This window comes from Chiloscyllium plagiosum, chromosome 15 (assembly GCF_004010195.1).
Source record: "Chiloscyllium plagiosum isolate BGI_BamShark_2017 chromosome 15, ASM401019v2, whole genome shotgun sequence".
Classification (NCBI taxonomy): Eukaryota; Metazoa; Chordata; class Chondrichthyes; order Orectolobiformes; family Hemiscylliidae; genus Chiloscyllium; species Chiloscyllium plagiosum.
In genome coordinates, this window is record NC_057724.1 from 37463331 (window position 1) to 37487793 (window position 24463).

The 24463-nt window shown below is 40.4% G+C and overlaps 1 protein-coding gene across 1 annotated transcript in view; it reads right to left on the bottom strand.

The window, feature by feature from the left end:
- Positions 1-24463, bottom strand: part of LOC122557551 (MORC family CW-type zinc finger protein 4-like) — a 110793-nt gene that overhangs the window by 85128 nt on the left and 1202 nt on the right. Inside the window, exons 2-4 of the mRNA XM_043705297.1 lie at positions 16350-16572; positions 9148-9365; positions 4357-4504 (exon numbers count right to left, since the gene is read on the bottom strand). Of these exons, the coding sequence (XP_043561232.1) occupies positions 4357-4504; positions 9148-9365; positions 16350-16572 (589 nt within the window). The remainder of the gene's footprint in view (positions 1-4356; positions 4505-9147; positions 9366-16349; positions 16573-24463) is intronic.

The window sequence follows — 24463 nt, forward strand, 5'->3', positions numbered from 1 at the left end:
CTTGGACGTCCTGCTTTTCAGCCTTCTTCCTCGTTCTCCGAAGTCCCGCTGTAGTATGTTCCTCCTCTTCTTCCCGACATCATTTGTGCCAACATGTACCACCACCTCTGGCTCTTCACCTTCGTCCTTGAGAATTTCCTGCACTCTGTCTGTGATGTCTTTAACCCTGCCACCAGGAAGGCAATACACCATCCTTAAGTCCCGCCTGCTGCCACAAAAACCCCAGTCAGTTCCTCTCACTATGGAGTCCCCTATTACCACGGCTCTGTGCGATGTCCGACTCTTCCGCTCTGTCTCCACGCCAACTTTTGATTGACAGACCTGGCCGCCTCGCGGACTGGCAGTGTCATCTGTCTCTACTGATGGAACAGTGGGAGCAAAGGTGCTGAAAGGAAACTTGCTTGACACCACTTCTAAAGCAAAGATACAAAATTGTTTCTAACACCAGCAGATGACTGCGAGAGAGGATAATGTGATTTGAAGATTCCAAAAATCACAATCGCACAATTATCATGATTCCAGACCAAACTACTAAATCTATTTTATGATCTGCTAGGATCAGTAACTTTTTTTGAAAAGTAGGTAAGGTGTGAGATTTCAGGTACTCACCAAAAAAAAGTCACAAGATTTTACTGTTTTGAACAAACAACAACTAGCTTTATTATACAAAGCTAGAACAGTAAGCTAAGATCGATATCATTTATATTCTGTCACGCCAAATTAATGTGAAGCAAATATAGGTAACCAACACAATGTGGTCAAATACCCCAAAGATCACATTAAATAACAAAAGAGATCAAGTCAGATTCCACAGATTCTTCAGCATCTCCCAACCCTACCCTGGCGTTTGTGACACTGCGGGTCACCAAACATCTTTAAATCTTACAAGTGATTACAAATCTTCTCTTTGAAAGACTTAGCTTTGGAACTCCCTCAGAAACCACTCAGTCACAGACTACCTTAACAAATGCCCATATTCTGGCACTTCACATTCCTTTCCTAGGACTACATTCTCCTGGATTCTTTAAACACACTCCTGCATCATCACACAAGCAAAATTCCAGCTACTTTTCAGAAAGCTAGCTTCAAGCTGCTACCGACATTCCTCTTCTCCAATGTTTAAATCTAACAGGGGCCTGAATGACATGGGCTATGGTGAAAAATGTGACAGAATCACACAAGAAGTCCAGCGAAGCCGGCATGGTGATTCAGTGGTTAGCACGGCTACCTCAAAGTGCCAGGGATCTGGGTTTGATTCCAGCCTTGGGCGACTGTCTTTGTAGAGTTTACACATTCTCCCCGAGTCTGTGTGGGTTTCCGTCCACAGTCCAAATATGTGCAGATTCGGTGGATTTGCCATGTTTAAGAAAAAATTGTCCCATAGCTTGGGTTAGCTATGATAAACATCCAATGGGAGTGGTGGGTCTGGGTGGAATTCTCTTCAGAGGATTGATGCAGACTTGATGGACCGAATGGCCACTTCCTGCACTGCATGGATCCTACAATGACATGATTCGAAGCCTATCTCTTGCTGCTTCTTCCAACTAACATCCCAGCATCAAGGTGAGATTCTCACAGGGCAGAGGTAAACTGTCTATTAAGAGGGATTTTTGCTGGTCAATGACCTTATTAACTGCACATCTCATCCATTAATAAATTAAAAGTCTTCAATCATACCACCCGCTGTGAGCAAACTGAATGCTGAGAATTTCAACATGGAAGTCTGATTAGGTACCAGGCATCTTCAGTTTGCCACTTGTTCCAAAGGACCTTTATGTGGGACACCAGGCACCAACATCCCAGCAGACACTCCATAAGCACCGGCTACATCCACTTCAGATACACAAACAGTGCTATCTGAATGTGCCTGCCTCTAAAAGCCCTCATGGCAAATTTCTGTTCCATTTTCAGTATTTGTCTGCATCTCATGTTTCAATTTGGGATGCAAGACACCTATTATTGTAAAAAGTCAGCAAGGTCAATTTTCATTCAGCGACTTGAGCCTAGCTGGATGCTCACAACATAGCTGCCTTGCTTTCTTGCACATTGCCTCTCGGCCAAAGGTATTAGGCCCACATACTATTGCATTGCCTTGCCGTTAAGTGTAGTCACAAAGCCAGGAAGCTTGTCATAGTTGTCAGCAGTCTTCAGTCAAGTCAAGGGAGATAACCTTCACTCAGGGGTCCTGGCAAAGTAACTCAATGGCAGCCTTAGAGACCAGTCCACGGCATTGGACATGGTCAGTCAGCCGCTTAAGGCATTCAGAGTCAGGAGTGTCTCCACATTAGGAGGTGAAGAGCTGACTCTTTCTGCCTTATTGTGGGCTGGTTTCTTTCTGGAAGTGAAAGAGAGGCAGGTATTAAGGGAGATGAAAGTAGGTGACACATTATGTTTTGATCTTTGGTGCATTTCCTACATTGCTGTGCATTCCTTCAGATGGTTGAAACTACACTTACCCAGGTGGCAATCTTGGACCAGACTTGCATGATCTTGTGTCATGGCCTCCTCAGTTGGTCCTGAGGAACAAGGACTTGGCACCTCTGTGCCACCTCATCCACCAGGACCTCTAGGCATCTGTCTGAAAAAAAGGCACCAATTTTCCTTCTACACTACGTTTGAGAGCAAATGTCAGGAATCGTGTAGCGCAACTCTACACTAACAATGCTTCTGTGGGTGCATAATGGCCTTGGTACCAGGGATTTTGGTCCATTCTGGGATATCCCAACAATGGCAAGTTGTTCTGGCAATGCAAGTGGGGCTAGAATTGAACAGGAGGGATTCCACAGGATGGAGTATGTAGTTAATGAGGGTCAGGATTCAGTCCAGTGTTTCTCAGTTGCACAAAGGTTTTGGTTTTCTTAATGGCAACCAGCAGCTTCCAAACTCCCACAGATCCCAGGAATTATCGTGTCGGGTAATCCCAACACTTAGCCGAACCTCCTAAGTTCCAAGTCTTTTGTAACTCCATGGAGCCGCTGTAACAGCACCTTTTTGTGATTAAGTCTCTTCTCCCTACCCTTAAGTGCCTGACTGACCAACAGTCTGAAGCTGGAAACCTTCTTTTCTGACTGTTTCTGTACAACTCTAAAACTGACCAATAAGCATTGAGCTGTTCTGAGCGATCTTTTGAAAATCTCACAAGAAAACCGCCTTTGTTCCTCAGCAACATTAAACATAACTAATATTTTAGAACAGTCAAATGTAGCCACCCCTTAGAACTTCTGTTTCATGATTTCTGCCTTGCACATATAAAATAGGCACAAAAAGAAACATTTCATCAAACCTGTCCCAGTTTTCTGCTTCTGTCAGTCAGAACTAAGGTAAACTTTAAAATTAGGGATGGCCTTTTTAGGACAGAGTTGAGGAGAATCCTTTTCCCTTAGATGTTTATGAGACTTAGAAACTCTGCCAATTTGTTTCCTGCGTGCAGCTATCACTGCACCCCCAAAATGGTGGCTTCTTACACAAATGTAGTTTCATGGGTACAGAACACCTTTCAATATCTCACACAATGTTGTTGATATTTTCATCTGATTCTGAAAACTGTAGAATGGCAGTCTGCTTTATCATAGAAGTATCATTGCTTGGGTGCTAACACTTTCAAATGTCTATGATTCTCCAAGAATGGAGCAGGAACTTCCAAATCACTACAGAACACAGCTTGGGGAACTTGGCCCTCTAAATTACTTCCCAGTCTGCTGCCAGACATAAGAATCTAGCTCAGTGATACTGCCAAATACTCTACATTACAAGGTTGGTATGCATTTCGTGGTATTCACAGAGTCTACTAAGGGTCTGGCAGCTGGTTGGCGAACTCAGGTGTAGGGTGAAGAAAGACAGAGAATGTGAAAGAAGACAGAGAGAGACACTTATGGAAGAAGATGTCCTTGAGAAGTGGAATACATTCCTGTAACTTTACTGAAGGTTCATCATCTCTTTGACACATTGATGTGAAAACAGGTGGCTGGAAAAATATCTTTTTAAGAGCAACTGAGCTGAGTTACACAGTGATAAAATCAATGATTATGCAAACCAGTTTGCAACAACCAATCAAGACACTTTTTTCAAAGTGTGGCATTTGGTCACAGGAGTTAATCATTTATTTCATATAATACATACAATATTTCAGGGAGCTGTTCTACAAAGTAGACTTTGTATCACAGGAAGTGTAGAGTCACAAACATTTAGAATTGGTACGATGTTCAGGTTGGAATGGCTGTAATAGGAAGCAGGAGCAAGAAGAACGAATGAGCAGAAACAGCAAATAAGCAGAGAATTGGTTAAGCAGCAAAACAGTCAGTTCTTTAAATAATTTACTAAATGATTACTGCTTACAATACTAGACTGTCTACCTACCTTCTGATATTCCAAATAATAATCCGGGTTCCTTTTTTGCTGATGATTGTATCAAATTCTGTCAGCAGTTCCTTCTCTGTATTGAAGATGGAATATTTCAAGATGGCCTCCAGACTTGGCACTGAGTCTTCAGTAACTATGAGGTTCTGTACTTCAATCAGTTAAGTAGTATTTATAAGGTCTTATTCATATTGTCCACTTGAATTACTTTCCATGGAAAGTTATTTCATAATTCAATAACCCCCTCTGTAAAACTATCGACCTACCTTACAAAATAAGGTTTCTTTGGTATTTGAACCTTTTACTATAGTGATCAATTTGTCTGAAATGAACATTTTCAATTCTTTGCAAACATAATATTTCTTAATGTAAATAAGAGAATGGCAAAGTACAGCCTTGGATTAAATGCTCTCTTTTAAAGAAAATGGCAGAATAATTATCTGAATCTCAAGATTCATCATCTCACTATGGAAAAGGAATGTGGAGAGAAGGTATCACAGTGAAATGTCAGTGGATTAGCAATGCTCTTGAGCATATGGGTTCAAATCTCTTCATGCTAGAACATGGAATTTAAATTCAATTAATACAATTAATACTTTTATGTCATTCAGATCCCAAGTGATACGTTTGAATCTTAACTGCCCTCTGAAATGGACTGGTAGGCCATTCAATGGCAATTAGGATTGGTCAAGAAACGCTACCTAGGAGATTCACTTCCCATTTTTCAGGGAGATACTGAATGGTATGTACAGAGAGAAACTGTTCGTAGATAACATAGGATTAATTATATGTCAGCGGTAAGTACAACTACATTTGGTCAGTCATTATTATTAGGACCTTACAAAACTGGTACAGATAAATCTACTCCCTCCAAAAGTTGAAGCAGAAACCTTCACTTCCATCCCCAGACTGTGTATAACTTGAGTAAAATGGATCAAGACACTGTAACATAAATATTGGCACTTTTAAAACCACTATTTTACGCAACAAGGGCTATTGGTAATTTGATACTTAAATATTAAATATGAAAAAGTCCAAATAATTTTAATGGAGCAGTAAAATCGACATTTCGGGCAAAAGCCCTTCATCAGGAATACAGCTGTATTCCTGGTGAAGGGCTTTTGCCTGAAACATCGATTTTACTGCTCCTCGGATGCTGCCTGAACTGCTGTGCTTTTCCAGCACCACTAATCCAGAATCTGGTTTCCAGCATCTGCAGTCATTGTTTTTACCAAATAATTTTAATGCCTAATTATCACATCAGTGATGCCTTAAATGAACTCTCATATTCAAGAATGTATCAAGTTAACATGTCATTCAAGACATGGAAACTCTGAAGGCCAAACAATGGTAAATAAATCATCAAAGAGTTCCATAGAGTAAGCAGATTATAATATGTGAACTATGATACTCTAGTGTATTCGACAACAGAGCAAAGGAACTATATAGATCAAGTGGAAGTTGATGCAACAAAGCTAGAATTTACAATTTACTTTCTTATACTTCAAATTAACTATTCAAGACAGCTGAATATGTGTTAGATCATACATGTGAGACTGTGGTATCTGAAAAAAAATTGTTAACCCAACTGTAGAACGAATTATTCTGACAAATTTCTTTGCATTTTAAAAAAATATATAATAGAATACTTCCTTTGCTATGATTTCATCAAAGTGAACAACGCTTGGGAAATCAGAACTGATGCACATGGCAAGCATAGGTGCCAAAGTTTTCTTTGCATAAAAATCATGACTGATTCGTACTCTCAAGTGCTAGATAATTACTAAATGGTCTCCGCTACCTTCAGTAATAACTTGGATAAGATCATAAACCCCAGCTCTTTGTAGTGCCTATCCATGAGATTTCCTTAAAGAAACTATTATGTCCTGATCCAACCCATGTATCATCCTTCTGTTCTGTGTCACGCACTTACCTACTCTGGCCTACCTTCATTCCTCCACTTCTCAAAGGTAATTCAACTTGGGCATTAACTGCTGGCCTTGTCAGCAAATCTCAAAACCCATGAACAAATAAACAAAAATGGTCATCTAAAAGTGAAGAGTTGTTTACTGAACTTCATTTTTAACAGGAAACTCCATCATTGAGTGAAACCTTATTGTTCCCATTGCTCGCTCTCCTCCATCCTGTCCTACTTTGGTCAACAACTTCTCTCACGTCACCGAACACCTGCCTTACTTTAAACTCTAACCTACTTAGCCTAAACAACTATATGTGCAACTTCCTTCCCTAAAGTAAATTTTAAATGTTTACACCTTGGAATAACTGAGGCAGCAACAGTCTCATAACAGGGCTGTGTAGCTAATAGCTTTGTTAACACCAGCAGTACATCTGGTGTCATTTTAAAAGGAGCCGAGCTCCAGCAGTCTAAGAGTCTATCTAGTTTAATCAGTAAAATGTGGATTAAGCTAAAGTTAATTGAGTCAATGTTTAGACTAATGGGACGCATGGTGTCTGAGAGAACAATATCATACTGTTCCTGAAGGTTCTATTCTTCTGTATTGGAACAGTGCAAAGGCCAAAGACAGAGCAGTGGAAGTTTATGTACTTCTTGTTAATTCTTTTTTCTTTTTCTCTGTCACATTCATAGAGTCATAATCATATAGCATGGAAACAGATCCTTCAGTCCGAACAGTCCATGCCGAACATAATCCCAAACTAAATTAGTCCCACCTGCCTGCTCCTGGCCCATATCCCTCCAAACCTTTGCTATTCATATACTTATCAAATATCCTCAAATGTTGTAATTGTATCCACATACACCACTTCCTCAGGAAGTTCATTCCACATGTGAACCGCCCTCTGTGTAAAACATTTGCCCCTGTTGTCTTTTTAAAATTTTTCTCCTCTCAAGTGTGCCCCCTTGTCTTGAAATCCCCCATCTTAGGAAAAAGACAACTACCATTAACTCTATGTATACCCCTCATTGTTTTATAAACTTCTATAAGGTTGCCTCTCAACCTCCTATGCTCCAGTGAAAAAAATCCAAGCCTTTCTTTATAACTCAAACCTTCCATATCTAGCAACATCCTGGTAAATCTCTTCTGAACTCTCTCCAGCTTGATAATATTCTTCCTATAACTGGGCAATCAGTACTGGATACAGTATTCTAGAAGTGCCCTCAACAATGTCCTGTACAACCTCAACATGTCTTGCCAACTCTTACACTCAAAGGACTGAGCAATGAAGAGAAGCATGCCAAATGCCTTTTTAACCGTCCTGTTGATATGTGATGCAAACTTCAAAGACATATGTACCTGCACCCCTAGGTCCCTCTGTTCTACAACACTACCCAAGGACCTACTGTTAATTGTATAAGCTCTACCCTTGTTTGTTGTATCAAAATGTAATAATTTGCATTTACCCTGAATGAACTCCATCTGCCATTTTTCAGCCCATTGACCCACTGGATCAAGATCCCTTTGTGATCTTAGAAAACCTTCTTAGAAAACCAATTTTGGTGTCATCTGCAAAATTACTAACCAAGTCTTTTATAATCTCATCCAAATCATGTATACAAAAGACAAACAAAAGAGGACCCAGACCCAATCCCTGTGGTGACAGGCCTCCAGTCCAAAAAACAACCCTCCTCTATCACTTCTTCCTGATTGGCCTCATTCCTGATGAAGGGCTTATGCCTGAAACGTCGATTCTCCTGCTCCTCGAATGCTGCCTGACCTGCTGTGCTTTTCCAGCACCACATTATCAACCCTCCTCTATCATTCTCTGTCTCCTGCTATTTGGCCAATCAAGTATCCAACTGGCAAGCTCTCCCTGAATTCCACATGGTCTAACTTTACTAATTCGTCTACCTTGCGGAACATTGTCAAAATCTTTTCTAAAGTACAAGAAAACAACATCTACTGCTCTGCCTTTTTGCCAACTTCCTCAAAAATCTCAATCAAGTTTATGGGACATGATTTTCCTCACACAAAACCATGCTGACTATCGCTAATCAATTTTTCTCTCTCCAAATGTCCATAAATCCTATCTTTTATAATAATCTCCAACAATTTACCAGGAATCGAAGCCAGACTCAATATCTTCAATTCCCAGATTTCTTGAACAAAGGTACAACATTAGCCACCCTCCAGTCATAATGCACCTCCCCCATAGTTATAGATGATGCAAATATTTCTGCAAGGGGTCTCGAATTTCTTCCCTTACTTCCCACAACGTTCATTTACTTCTTAGGTCATTGAGAGTTTTCATGTTGTCCTTAGTACTGGTTTGGAAATCAAACACTTCTGTAGATGCAGCATATGATCAATAAGAAAAAATTAAACTGTGAGCCATGACAATTCCTGTCATATAAATGAAGGCTCACCATACATATTGAACTCATCTCCCTGATGCCTCACATATGCAAATCGGTGGCTGGAAAAAAAACTATTGGGAGCAAACAGATACAGTTATACAATAATGAAGTCACTAACCAATTAACTCAATTTGCAAGATTTTTCAATTACTTTAAAATTGTGGCCCATTCATCTAAATTAACCCGTTTGCTCAAAATAATGTGTAGATTATCTCAAGGATCACTAAGAACTAAAGCCTGTATCACACAGAAGATACAGAGGCACTAAAAAATTTAGAATTAGTCGCCCATTACACAGAAGTTGTATAACATTGCACCATGCACAAGCAATTTAACACATAACAAAGGGGAGGCAGTGGAAACCATGTGGAAAAGACAGTCCAGTACGGGTATAAGCCTAATAAATTGAGATAAAATGTAATTAAATATGAAAAGTCCATATCATTAAAGGATATTATTCTGCTGGTTGAAAGGCACAATAGGAATAATGACCGCTTGGGCATTAATCTGTTCCAGGTAGGTTTGCGATAGGAAGCCCACGCTTAAAGCTCCGCCATTCTTGGTGAAGACAAGAGCATCTTTTCCCAATCTCATAGAGCCGGATTTAAATCCATTTCCATACACTCCAATTGGCAAGTGGCTTTTATTCCCTGTTTTATTCGTGAACCCAAAGCTGCAAAATAAAATTAAATTTTTAGTGATAAAATTACAAAACAAGACATGCAAACATAAAGTTCACTTTACATCAATGACCATTGCTGCAAAATTAACATAAGTTTCTTCCAATTCTAGCAATGCAGCATTAAACAACTTTTGGAAAAGAAAGGGTGACACACAACAAGTGATATAGTCAGGATAGAGTGGGTGAGCTGCAAGTGACCTGATCAGTTATTGTTTTTATTCCCTATTACAGGGAACAGAAACTCCTAAAGAATTTAGGCTCATTTATCATTATAAAGGCAAAATGCAATTCATCTCCTCAATTTGCATTTTTTAGATAGATTAGATTCCCTACAGTATGGAAACAGGCCTCCGAAGAGTAACCCACTCAGACCCATTCCCCAACCCTATATTTACCCCTGACTAATGCACCTAATATTATGGGCAATTTAGCACAGCCAATTCACCTGACCTACACACTTTTGGATTGTGGGAGGAAACCAGAGCACCCAGAGGAAACCCAGACAGACACGGAGAATGTGCAAACTCCACACAGACAGTCACCTGAGACTGGAATCGAACCTGGGACCCTGGCACTGTGAGGCAGCAGTGCTATCCATTGAGATACCGTGCCACCCCTTTTACTATCAGCAAAAACATTCACAGCCCTGCATGTGGATGGTCAATTTGTCCTCTTACCTCCATATACAAAATAGAAAAATAGGGAATGAAGGAAATAAATAGGTAGTTTTAAAGAAACATTATATGTTGATATCCTCATTAAGCAACAAGTTAATTCACCTATGTGAAATGCAGCTAATCAAAATTCAAGTATGTACTCTTGTCAATTTTGCTCCCCTCTCCACTTCTTGAATGTATTAACTTCCAAATTTCATAAACATGGGGCATCCTTGCTCAATGATCATTCTCTCTGTATGAACAGTGTAGCTGATTGCAAGCCAATGACCTAATCTATTCACGCCTGCTATGTAACAAGGCTTTTTCAGCAAGAATCAAAGAATCATGATTGGAAACTGTCCCTGTGGTAAGAAACAGAAAACGTAACTAATCAGTTCAATTGCAGCACACACACTCTACCCTGACTGAAATCAACAAGCATCATACCACCAAACATGGAATCTCAGAAGCTCTTTTGATCTCTAAATTAAACTCTTCATCGCAAAATGAAATTTCTTACAAAATCAGAATGCACTCACAATAGACTTAATTTAAGAAATATTGATTTAAATTGTCCACACACCTTTAAAAAAGCATCAACACTGGCAAATTGGCATTGAATAGCAAGTCTTGCCATTCTTTTTCTTGTTATGTAATTGCCAGAGATGACTCTCAGTCACAACCTTCTTTTGTACGATAGTAGTCATGATTTGGAGATGCCGGTGTTGGACTGGGGTGCACAAAGTTAAAAATCTCACAACACCAGGTTATAGTCCAACAGGTTTAATTAGAAGTACACTAGCTTTTGGAGTGCCACTCCTTCATCAGCTGGTTGTCTCAACCACCTGATGAAGGAGCGACGCTCCGAAAGCTAGTGTGCTTCCAATTAGATCTGTTGGACTATAACCTGGTGTTGTGTGATTTTTAACTTCCTTTGTACGGATTTTGTGTAAATTAACATTTTGCACATTAAGATTCTAGAGGATGTCTGCCTCCATTATGGGCAGACACAGGCTGGCAACAGTTATGACGTTAGCAACCTGACCTGTAGCTTTTAGGCCACTGGTCCAAAAGGCAAATTAAATACATGACAGCTACAAAGAGATTGCCTGTACAATAGATCAAGGAATGGCTTTTATTCAAGATTGTTTTGCATGTCTTGGAGAGTGGCACTCCTTGCTTGTGACATTTACTACACACATCCCACATATCACATTGTAGAGATGCAAATCGTACAAAAAAAACCTGGTTTATCAGGTTGAGTTTTCGTGGGGCTTCCTGGTATGCACAGAGTTTCACTCAGAGCATATCAAAGAGCATCCTAGATACAACAAAACAGATCTAACATGGAATTCAGAACTCTTGGGAAAGAGCAGTGGGGGTGGGTGCAGAAACAAAATGATTCAGCATGGTTTTGTGAAGGGCAGGTCGTGCCTCACAAACCTTATTGAATTCTTTGAAAAGGTGACGAAGGAGGTTGATGAGGTGAAAGCGGTAGATGTGGTATATATGGATTTTAGTAAGGCGTTTGATAAGGTTCTCCATGGTAGGCTACTGCAGAAAATACGGAGATATGGCATTGAGGGTGAGTTGGAGGTTTGGATTAGGAATTGGCTGGATGGAAGAAGACAGAGGGTAGTAGTTGATGGCAAAGTTTCTTCATGGAGTGCCATCACTAGCGGTGTTCCGCAAGGATCTGTTTTGGGACCATTGCTGTTTGTCATTTTTATAAATGACCTGGAAGAGGGGTTAGAAGGTTGGGTGAGCAAGTTTGCGGATGATACGAAAGTCAGAGGAGTTGTTGACAGTGAGGAAGGATGTGGCAGGTTACAGCAAGATATAGAGAAGCTGCAGAGCTGGGCAGAAAGGTGGCAAATGGAATACAATGTAGCTAAGTGTGAGGTGATTCACGTTGGGAAGAATAACAAAAAGATGGGATACTGGGCTAATTCTGTTGGCACAGATTCTATGCTCCTGTGAGTGTATGGTGTGGAATGTCAATCATTGAGCAGCTTAAGGCAGGAATCGATGGGTTTCAGAAGAGTATATTCACAAGGGTTATAAGAGTGAACTGTAATAGCTTGTCAAATTATGTCAATGTGAGAAATATCAGAAAACACGTGCAGCTTCCTTACAGTTTATAGCTTTAAATTAAGGGGGGTAGATATAGGACTGAATTTAGGGGTAGGTTCTTCACTCAGCGTGTCGTAAGTTCATGGAATGCCCTGCCAGTAGCAGTGGTGGACTCTCCCTCTTTATGGGCATTTAAGCGGGCATTGGATAGGTATATGGAGGATAGTGGGTTAGTATAGTTTAGGTGGGCTTGGATCGGCGCAACATCGAGGGCCAAAGGGCCTGTACTGCGCTGTATTCTTCTATGTTCTATGTTCTAAAAACCCTCCTTTTCTTGTGACCTTATTCTCACAAAACTGATGATCAAAGTTCTCCTCTTGGCTCCCATATTAGCTGATATGGAAATGGTTCTCTGTTCCTTGCCTTTAAAAGTCAGTATCACCTTTTTCTCAAATACTGAATCCTAATCCCAACATCCTTGCAAATTAATGGTGCCATCTTCAACGTTCCTATTCTCCAAAGTCCATGAATACTTTGTCCCCTCCCAAATCCATTCCCTTCTTTCCTGAAATTCCATATTTTAATGCTTCCTACAGTTTTCACCCTACCAAATTAATGAAACAATCTCAAAGTCACAAAAGATATCCTAAACAATTATAACAAAGACAAATGATTCCTCCTTCTTCTTCCCCATTTTTCTACAGTTTGTGACATAGCCGACCACACCGTTTTCCTCTAATCCCTCACTATTGTTATCAGCAGGGTGGGACTTCTCTCATCACGTTCCATTCTTCATTGTCTAATCATAGGAAGAGAATCACTGGTAATGGTTCTTTTGATGCTCCCTCACTGCTATCACTGGCCCACTTATTTCTCATCTACATACTGTGCCTTGGTGAAATCATCAGCTATAGTTTTCACACATATGACCCAGTTCTAACTCACCAATATTTCTCTTGACTCCTTCATTGTTACTAAATTACCATGTTACTTATTCAAAATCCAGTATTGGCTCAGTAGAAATTTCCAGCAATTAAATATTAAACTGAAAACATTTGGTCTCCACTCCAAACTCCTTTGCCTAGCTACTGGACCATCTGTTACCCAAACAACAGCCTATATCAGATTTTTTTTTATATAAAGCTTCTTTACTTATGTCAAACATGCTATATAAATGTAAGTTAGTGTACTCCATGGAGTTGGGTACACCTTGTGCGTCATTACACAAACACAGTACTAACTGAACTAAATGATTCATATTATAACTATTGACCCACAATTTTTATGCTAATATGGAATAAAGGTGCATACGATTTGAACCAAACTTTCTTTGTTTTACTGTTAACTTGGTCTGTCTTGGAGAGATTGAAGAAATATACACATGAAATATCTGTCCAGTTTAGATTACAAGGGAATGCTGCTGGTCCTTCTTTGGATCTCACTTCTATACAGGATGTCAGTTTAATGCTTCAACTGAAAACTGCATGCCCCAAAATGCAACACATTTTCTGCAAATATATCCAAAGTATTTAAACAAGAGAGAAGGATGCTGGGAACAGAGAGAAGCTGCTTCATGCTACCACCTTGAAATGGGTGCAATACTTTATTGATGGAAGTATATTAGAAGGAAAGATATTTATTTATTAATTTTTTCTGATTACAAAAGAAAACATTCTTCACTCTTTACAAAATCTACCATGTATATTTTCTGGATATAATCTGCACATTCAAATTAATTATAAATACCCTACAAATCAAATAAATATTTCAAAGCAATGCCAACATAATTTTAGAACTAGAGATCTGCCCCAATCTGGTAATATATTCGTATCATTTCATAGTAACATTTTTAGATATATTTGTAGTGCACTAGAATCTAAAGTTATTAGTAAATAGATTTTGATATGAAGAATCTGAATCACTGCTTGACATGGACAAATAAATTGTCAGAAAGTATGAACAATAAAATGCACAGTCAAACAATGTGGTTCACAATACAACATATATACTACATTACGTAAAAACAAGGACTGCAGATGCTGGAAACCAGAGTCTAGATTAGACTGGTGCTGGAAAAGCACAGCAGGTCAGGTAGCATCTGAGCAGCAGGAAAATTGACGTTTCGGGCAAAAGCCCTTCATCCAAAACATCGATTTTCCTGCTGCTCGGATGCTACCTGACCTGCTGTGCTTTTCCAGCACCACTCTAATATGTACTGTATTACGACTAACAGACTAAACTTGATGTTATGTAAGACAATCCAGGGCGGCCCCAATTTATGAATATGAGATTTACAGATGCTCGTACTTATGACCGTGATCCAAACCAGATGTATCATTTTAAAGATCCAACATATAAACATTTCCTGTACTTATGAAAAGCTATTTTATATTGTTCTATATCGTATTCTGGCTTGTGTGCAAATTCACTTACAAACAGACTCAAGAATAACACAAAATAAACAAACACAATCAAAGACCACAGAAACATATAATCTGTATATAGTATGCCTATTGGAATGATTGTAACAACTAGATTAATTAAATGATGTTGAACTTATTTCACTGAAACACTGAGTATAACAGTTTCATGGGACTTGCAAATGTTTTACAATATTTTTAAAATGCAAAAGCGATTAATGCTTTCTTGGTTCAGATATGATGAGATGAAGACGACAGCTTGTGCCTACACTATGATAATGAGAATACACACATCTGATCACACACCGCTTATGTCTTAATGGTGATGGTGAAGCTTCAGGAGTCAGAAAGTGTACGTCAGAACGTCATGCAGATGCATTGGGCTGTATCGACCTACTGGTATTTTCACAACCTTTTTTGTATGTTACTGGTTATTAGAAACACATAAAACAGGAGGAGTGATAGGCCATTTGGCTCTTCAAGTCTGCACCACCATTCAGTATGATCGTTACTGATCATCCAAGACAGTACCTTGTTTCTGCTTTACCCCCATGACTTTTGAACCCTTTAATTCTAAGAACTACATCTAACTCCTTCTGAAAACATTCAATATTTTGGCCCCAACTACTTTGTGGCAAGCTCACCACTCTCTGGATGAAATATTTCCCCTCATCTCATTCTAAAGTGCCCACCCTGTATCCTTGTAACTCCACCAAACATAGTCGTAACCAATCCAGTCTCTCTTCATACATGTTATGCCATTCCAGGAAACAGTCTGGTAAACCTTTTCCTTCCTTAGATGGATGAAGGAGACCAAAACTGCATACAATACTCCAGGTGTGGTCTCATCAAGGCCCTGAACAATTATAGCAAAACATCCCTGCCTCTGTACTCAAATTCTTTTGCTATGATAGCTGACATACCATCTGCCTTCTTCACCACCTACAGCAGCTGCATGCTTACCTTTAGTGAACACTCAGGTTGCAACTCCCCATTTCCCAGAGTACCGTCTTTCATATAATAATCTGCCTTGCTGTTTTTGCTACCAAAGAGGACAACCACAAATTTGTCCACATTATACTTCATCTGTCATACATTTGTCCTCTCACGTAACTTGTCCAAATCACAGTGAAACATCTCTGCATACTCCGCATAACTCATCATCCACTCAGATTTGTGTCGCCTGCAGACTTGGAAAAATTATATTTAGCTCCTTCATCTAAATCATTTATATATATATTGTAAATAGGTGGGGTCCGAACACTTCTCTCTACAGTACCCCATTAGTCACCACTGTCACTCAGAAAAAGACTGGTTTATTCCAACTGTTTCTGTTGGCCATACAGATCTTTATCTATTTAACTTTACTTTTAACTTTACTTACTAATCTCTCACGTAGGACCTTTCTGAAAGCCTTCTAAAAAGGGCCAAGTAAACCATATCCATTGGCTTTCTTTATCAACTCGACTAAATTACATCCTCAAAACAATTGGATTGTCAAGCATGATTTCCCTTTCGTAAATCCATGCTGACTCCGTCCGATTTTACCGTGGCCTGTCCTCTTACCTTATTTATCCTATTCATACTGCATGACAGTTTTCAGAAGATGATATTTGAATGATTAAATCAGCACCTAAGTTCATAAATCATTTTGTTACATTATGGTTCTGCTCAAAACTATAATTTACCTGTTGTATATACTGTTCTAAGCAGTATTTACCCTACTGAATAAATTCTGAAGTGTATTTTGTCTACTTTCTCTTTTTTTCCTTTGACAACATTTTTTTAAAATTGCAATTCATTTTATTCATCATTGAGCACACTACCTTAGCATTTTGTGTAGTTTAATTGGAGTCATTCCATTCCCATTATCAGTGAAGGTCAGACACAGCTCATTTTTAATCTTAGTCACGTCAATCCACATTTGTTTGGCACAGACTCCTGGATCACAGGCATTATCTGGAACAGAAATGGACTTATCAATAAAGCAGTTACTGGCTTCTAAAAACAAAATGTTATTCAGCAGTAAACTGAAACAATACCCAACATCTCATTCACATTTGTAACCCATTATCAATTTCTCATAAGTCGTCATGAAATGGAAACCAAGAGACTTCATAACTTCATATTAAATTAATATCTTTCAGATATTTTGGAGGGAATTTATTTATACAAATGTGTATGATTCATATTTAAAGGATCTTTCTTATAACTTAAATGATACCAAAATTGCCTTACATCTTATATGAACAGTTCTTCCATCCTGTGTCCTATAAATTTTGCTCAAACTCTCAAAGGCTCTGGATTTTGCTGGATGCAGTTCTACAGAGACCTGTGCTTCATGGTGATGTCAAACAAGTAGCCTTTTCTGGGACAGCAAGTGTGAACAGATAATTCAATCCCAAGAGGATTTCACAGCAAAGCTCTGTCACTGAAAGAACAAAGACATTTTCCTGCAGGTGTGCTTTTCTATCTGCCCAACACAGACATCTCAAGACCCAAAGTTAAGTTCAAATTTGGTGGCCTTGATGATATAGGGAAACTCGGCAATAGCTTGAGTAGGCACCTGTTGATACTAATGTCTTTAGATATGTTCGTGTGCTACAGCAAGAGCTTGGTTAATCCCACAGTTCTATGGTAGCTGGCACAAAGAAAATATTGTTTAACCACTCTTGCTTTTTGCTACATGTTTTCCAAGTCATCTTGCAGAACTGGAGTTACTTGACTCCAAGCTATAAAGCTGTAACGTTACTGACTAAAGCAGCAGAATATTCTCCAGACCTAGCTGCATTTAGATAAGGACTGCTTCAGTGTCTGCAGAGTTGCAAATGATACTGAACATTGTGCAATCCCCACACTGGACACCCCCACTTCTGACCTTATGATGGATGAAGCAGCTGAAGATGGTTGAGCCAAGGACACCACCAGGATGAACCACTGCAGAGATGTCCTGAAGCTGAGATGATCGACCTCCAACAACCACAACCGCTCTCCAATGTTCCAGGTATGACTCTGACCAGCGATGCACATTGACCCTGGTTTTGTTTGGAATTTTTGATGCCGCATTCAGTCAAACGTAGGGTTGATGCTAAGGGCAGTCACTCTTGCCTCACCTCTGGAATTCAACTTGTTTGATCATGTTTGGAACAAGCTTGTAATGAGGTCAGGAATTGAGTGGTCCTGGTGGAACATAAACTGGACATTACTGAAGAGGGTTTGTGTCAAGATTTGTAGCTTGGGTGCCAGTTGTGGTTGTGGGTATGTTCACCGAGCTGGGAAGTTGATTTGCAGATGTTTTGTTCCCTGTCAAGGTGACATCTTCAGTGCGTTGGAGCCTCCTGTGAAGCGCTGCTGTACTGTGTTTTCTGGAATTTATTTGGTTCCGTTTCTGCTGCTTCTGGTTGCCCATTCTGGTTGTTCAGTGTAGTGGCCAGTATATTGATCCAGGTCAATGTGCTTGTTGATGGAGTCTGTAGCTGAGTGCCATGCTTCTAGAAATTCTCTGTCTGTCCTCTGTTTAGTTTATCCTATTATTGTTGTGTTGTCCCAGTCGAATTTGTGGTCCTTGCCATCTGTGCATATGGCTACAAGGGACAGATGGTCGTGACATTTAGTGGCTGGTTGGTGTTCGTGGATGTGGATTGCTAGTAGTCTGCCTGTTTGCCCTTTATAATGTTTTATGCAGACTTTGCATGGAATCCTGTAAATTACCTTAGTCTTGCATATGATGGGTATAGGGTCTTTTGTCCAGTTGAGTTGTTGTAGCTATCAGTTTATGGCTGTCATAAACCAGAGTGGTCAGAGAAGTCTGGCTGTCAGTTCTGAGACTTTTTTTATGTAAGGTAGCGTGCCCAGTGAGTTAAGTCATGGCATGTCCTCGTCGCATTGTTTGTCTGTTAGGCATCTGAGGTTGAAGTTGTGGATGTATCTGTTCTTGGCGAAGACTCCGCAGAGTCTTCTTCCCTTCGTAGATTGGGAGTGCTGCAGTGTGTTGTAGCTCTTTTGGACAGGGTCCAAATGCAGCTTCTCTTATGGCTGTTTGGGTGGTTACTGTTATGATTCAGGACCTGGTTGGTATGTGTAGCTTTCCTGTACACTTTTGTGGTGCATTCATCACTCTGTGTTCTTTGTATCATCACATCCAGGAATGGGAGTTGATTGTTGGTTTCCTCTTCTTCTGTAAATCTGACCACTGCGAGTATGGTGTTGATAATCCGGTGTGTGTTCTCGATTTCTATTCTCTTAATGATAACAAAAGTGTCATCTATGTACCTGATCCAGTGTTTAGGTTGGATTTGTGGGAGGGCTGATTGTTCCAGTCTTTGCATCACTGCTTCTGCTAGGAGTCCAGAGATGGATGTTCCATTGATTTATTCATATATTTGGTTGTTGAACCTGAAGTGTGTCATCAAACACAGGTCTAGTAGTTTGAGCATGCAGTGCTTGTTGACAGGTTCCCCACTGTGTTGTCTGTTCTGCTTGTCGAGATTGGCTTTTTGTTAATTGAAGTGAACAGTGCCATTACAATGATTGAGACCATTGCTTCGTCCTTGTCTAAGTTTATGTTCTTGATGTTGTCCAGGAATTCTTGTGATGATTGTGTGGAGTATTTGGATCCATGCTTGACCTGTGCTTCTTTTCCCCAATGTAGAGGAGACCACATTGTGAGCAGAAAGTACAATAGACTAGATTGTGAGAAGTGCAGGTAAAGTGCCGCTTCACCTGGAAGGTATGTTTGGGCCCTTGGATACTGAGGACGGAGGAGGTACATGGGCAGGTTTTACACCTTCAGCAGTTGCAGGGGAAGGTGCCGTGGAGTTTTAGGGGGGTGTTGGGAGTGAAGGAAGAGTGGATCAGGGTGTCCTGGAGGGAACGGTCCCTGTGGAAGGCAGACAAGGGATGGGAGAGAAGTACATGTCTGGTGGTGGCTTCTTGCTGGAGATGACGGAAATGGCGCTGATGATCTTCTGGATGTGGATGCTGGTAGTACGCTAGGTAAGGACAAGGGCAATCCTATCACTGTTGTGGGAGGAAAGACAGGGGGTGAGAGCAGAAATGCAGAAGATGGGTCAGACTCAGTTGAGGGCCCTGTCGACATCAGTGCTGGGGAATCCTCAGTTGAGGAAGAAGGTGGACATTTTAGAGACTCCCTTGTCAAAGTTAGCCTCATGAGAACACATGCGATGGAGAAGAGGGAACTGGGAGAATGGAATGGAGTCTTTACAGGAAACAGGGTGCAAGGATGTATAGTCCAGGTAGCTGTGGGAGTCGGTGGGTTTATAGTAGTTATTAGTGGCCAGTCTATTGCCTGAAATGGAAACAGAGATGTCAAGTAAAGGAAACAAAGCGTAGACTGGGTGACTGCTTTGCAGAACATCTATGTTTTGCCGGCAAAAAAGATCCTAAGCTTCCAGTTGCCTGCCACTTTAACACACCACTCTATTCCCTGGCCAACATCTCTGTCTCAGGCTTGCTGTAGTGCTACAGCAAAGCTCAGTGCATGCTGGAAGGACAGCACCTCATGTTCCGCATGGGGACCCTTTAACGCTCCGGACACAATACTGAAATCAATAATTTTAGGACCTCAATTCCCTCATGTCTTAGCCCCCTACTACACACCCCAGGCCTTATTATTACATAGGCTGTTATCAAACACTACCAACTGTTAGCCACTAATAGTCTCCATTAAAAGCTGTTCTTCCTACCAGCCAGATCATTATCAACTCCTTCCTCTGTCCAATTGTACTTCTCTCTCTTTGGGCTCCATCCCTACCTATCTTTTACTCCTTACCCACTCCCCCCCATCCTATCTTCTGCATATAAACTGACATTTTCCTAGCTACTATCAATTCTGAGGAAGGGTCACCGGTCCTGCAAAGTTAACTTTGATTTCTCCTCACAGATGCTGCCACACATCCTGAGCTTTTCCAGCAACGTGTTTTTGATCAAGACAAGTTTCTTGGTTATTTAATGAGGTCGATGGTTTATGAAGAGAGATTGAGTAATTTAGGCCTATACTCTCTAGAGTTGAAAATGTGTTGCTGGAAAAGCGCAGCAGGTCAGGCAGCATCCAAGGAACAGGAGAATCGACGTTTCCGGCCCTGATCTCCAGCATCTGCAGCCCTCACTTTCTCCTATACTCTCTAGAGTCTAGAAGAATGAGAGGAGATGTAATTGATGTATATAAGACAATAGATGGGAGAATGGGAAGCTGCATATCAATGAGGTGAGATAAGGTACTAATGGCATACTTATGCAAGAAACTAGGCCTTTTTCTACACACTAGTGATATTCCCATCTTAATATTTGAAACCTGATTGCAGAATCGGACTTCTTTGTCTTGATGTCAAGAATTTAATTTCTACTAATTTCTTCCTATTGTCCCAACTGACTCAATTGTACAGTGTTCAGGGCTGGGCCAATTCTGTTGCATATCTCATTTATTTTTTGCCAAGGTTTAAAATAATCCATGCGAAGCATCAATCTACATGTACTTCCTCCAATACGGAAAGGTATTTGCTGCTCACTGGGTGATTGCATCTACATTGTGGATACAATGGCAGACGAAACATCTGTCCAACTATAACCACTATCCTGACCTATTAGCCTGGTCAATTCAATTTCATCTCCATTATTATTTTGGGCATTTTGATATTAACCTTCTATATTATTCCAATAAAGTTCAATACAAACTTCAGGAACACAATGTTAGTGTTTCATAGTTCCCTGGTCTGAACGCTGACTGCAACAATTTGGTGCCTTAGCCATATCCTGCACTTTCTTCCCTTTGTCTTCTATTAAATGTATTTTTTTTAATCCTTTGATTTTTCATTAGAATTTTTTCATACTACTTTGTTCTTTAAAGTATTTTCATTGCCTTACTGAGGCAATCTTAGAATGCTGTTCACCAGTTTATCACCTCTTTGCAATTTCCCAAAAAAGCCACTAATTCCATCTCAATGACAAGAGTCAGGACACCTCACAAAGCACACTTGCTAGAAAGTAAGTTATTTGCCCATTTATCTTTCCTCCAGAATACATTTCTACCATATTAAACTAATGCAGTGGCTAGCCGTCTCTTAGATGAGTTCCATATCCTGGTCTTATCCACTCGTTCCAAAAAACTGTCCTAAATGTTCTTCAACCTTTTACTAAAAATATTTTCTGTCTTTTATTATTCCATTCTCCCACAGAGAATATTCTTATTCTGTAACCCTGGTGAAGATGAAGTATTATGGGAGCTAATTTTCTCTATCCCATGAAGGAACTTTGATTTCTGTATTATATTCTTTATTTTAAAAGAAAATCATGATTCGGAGGTAACTACAGGTGAGACTGACAACTTGGCCAAACTTAGTGTATCCATCAGAATATCACTGAAGGTTATCCTAACACTACAATATCCAATGCATTTTTAAAAATTATTCTGGGTTCTCATCTCCGCTACATTGTTTTTTGTGTGAAGAATCTCTGAATAATGAAATATTTCCTGATGTCATTTACCTAATTATCTTTTAAAGCAATTCAAACTTCTTACTCTGTTGCTCGGATCTCCTAGCCAAATTCAGCTTGCATTTACAAACGTTATTATCTCTAAGCAACATCTCTCTTAGAAATAAATTTTCAAAGATAAAAAGATGAATATTCTCCATTCTTTCCTCATAATTTAAACCTCTAAAATTGATGATCAACATTATAGCCCTTTGTATTACTTTCATCATTTGAATGCCCCTTTTATCTCAGAAACCAAACTGGACACACTGATCAAGATGTAAGATAACCAGAAAGCAATGACTTCCTCCAATTTGCACTGCACAGTTTTGGCCAGGGCCCAGGAGAGGATGCATGCTGTACTATTGGGTCAAGCTCTCTGGAGGCTCTAGGTTTGAGCAGCAGAGCAAAGTCATCCACAAACCTCACACAGACAGAATTGCAGCTGCTGCTTGAATAACAGGGCGTCATCACAAGCATATAGTGAGTCTATGAGGATCAAACATAGCAGCAAAGCAACTTGTGACTGAAGAAGCAGCTAGGAAGGTAATTTTCTGTGGTGTAGCACTCACTGGAGTTACTGTTGGCTAGGCCCAAGCTTTGGCAATTGGAGCCAGTACTTAGGGGAATAGTCACCGAGTGCTGGCCCCAGGCTTCAAGGATTGCAGCCGGGAGGTGAGCCTTGGGGAAATCACTGCAGTGCTACTGCTGGTCAGGCCCAGGCATTCAGGATTGCCACCAGGTATTTTGACCAGGTCTCAGGAACAGGTGCCAGAAGCCTGAGAGGAGTGCCCAGCCCAGGTTTCAGGGATTGCTGTTGGGAGCTGGGCTTTGGGAGGGGAAGGCAGCAGTTGTTGAGGTTACTTTGATCAGGCCTTAGCTCTGGGGATTGCCACCGGTACACAGACCTAAGAGCAATTTCTGCACCTAGGCCTAAGTTCCTGGGAGCTGGATCCAGATTTACTGTCAGTGGGTCTTGGGGATGGCGTCTTCGGTTGGGATGAGGGCAAACGGAGAAGCAAGTTGAAAATGGATGTAAGGGAGACGGGAGAGAGAAGGCTCAAACTGGGAGATCCAGAAAGGAAGAGGCTGCAAGTGAAGTGGAAAAGGAAGTGGTTAAGGGGGTATGAGGTAAGACAGAAGGCTGCAAGGGGCAAGTGGAAATGCAATGGGAGGAGGAAAGAGACCAGTAAGGGCATGGAAATGCATTTTGAACAGCAGGAGGAAGGAGGCTGCAAGTTTGGGCATGTAGTAGGAAGAAAGAGCCTGCAAGGGAAGACGCTATCAGGTTCATCAGGCAGAGAAACCAAAATGGCCAGCTAAAACAAAAACTCCAATAACTGGGAGCCAGGAAAACTTGAAATTAATGAGGTAAGAAATTCCTTACAAATGAATAAGGAATCTCCAGTTTAAGCCTTCTACATATAATAGCAACTACAGAGGAACCTTGATTATCCAAAGGACACGGGCGGGGAGTATTTCGTTCAGTTAAATCAAATTCCAGATAATCGAACGCCAGATAACATAGTTTAGTCAAGCATCAGGACATTGCGATCTTGCCAGATAATTTGATATTCCGATAATTGAATGCCAGATAATCGAGGTTCCTCTGTATATGAGAAAGTGAAGTGAATGTTATTATAATAAACAATGTGTCAATTGCTAAATTTAAATTTGAGATTGAGATCTTAGATACAGTTAAAAGTGTAGTAACTGCTTGGTCAAAGACTCTGGCGTTAGTGTGTCTTTCTTCCCAGTGAATTCACATGATCTTGTGCAGGCAGCATTAGCGGTACTGCTCCAGCCATAGACAGTCCACATCTCATAGCCATATAGGAGGGCAGGAACTACCACAGCTCTGTATACCATGATCTTCGTGTTGGATGTGAAGTTATTGTACTTGAACAGTCTTTTCCTCAGATGGCTGAAGGCTGCGTTGGTACACTGGAAGCTATGCCGAATCTCTTCATCAATAACTGCTTTGGCCTACAGGGCACTTCTGAGGTATTGGAAGTGGTTAATGTTCTCTAAGGCCTCCGCATGGACCTTGATGATCAGGGGTTTACTCTACAATGCCAGGTTGATCACTGCAGAGAGTGTAAAGGCAAATGTTTCCTTGAATCTATAAAAAACAGCTCAAGCCCACTGACTGGTTGAAGGATTGATAAATAACTGGCCTAGACTGAATTGCACAAATCAGGTGACAAAAGAACCACAGGTTACATCTTCTCAGATATTGTGATGAATACAGGCTCAAATAGTGTTCCAAAATTAACTGGATAAAATTTGGAAGCATAAGAATGGCAGGGTGAATGGAGGAGGTAGATCAAAGGGCTGGCTGGATTTCTCACGAATAAAAATAGTGCAGACTTGATGTGCTGTACCACCTTCTATGTGCACTATTCTAATCTATAGGACCCAAAACTTAAAGCAAAGCTGATTGACAGAA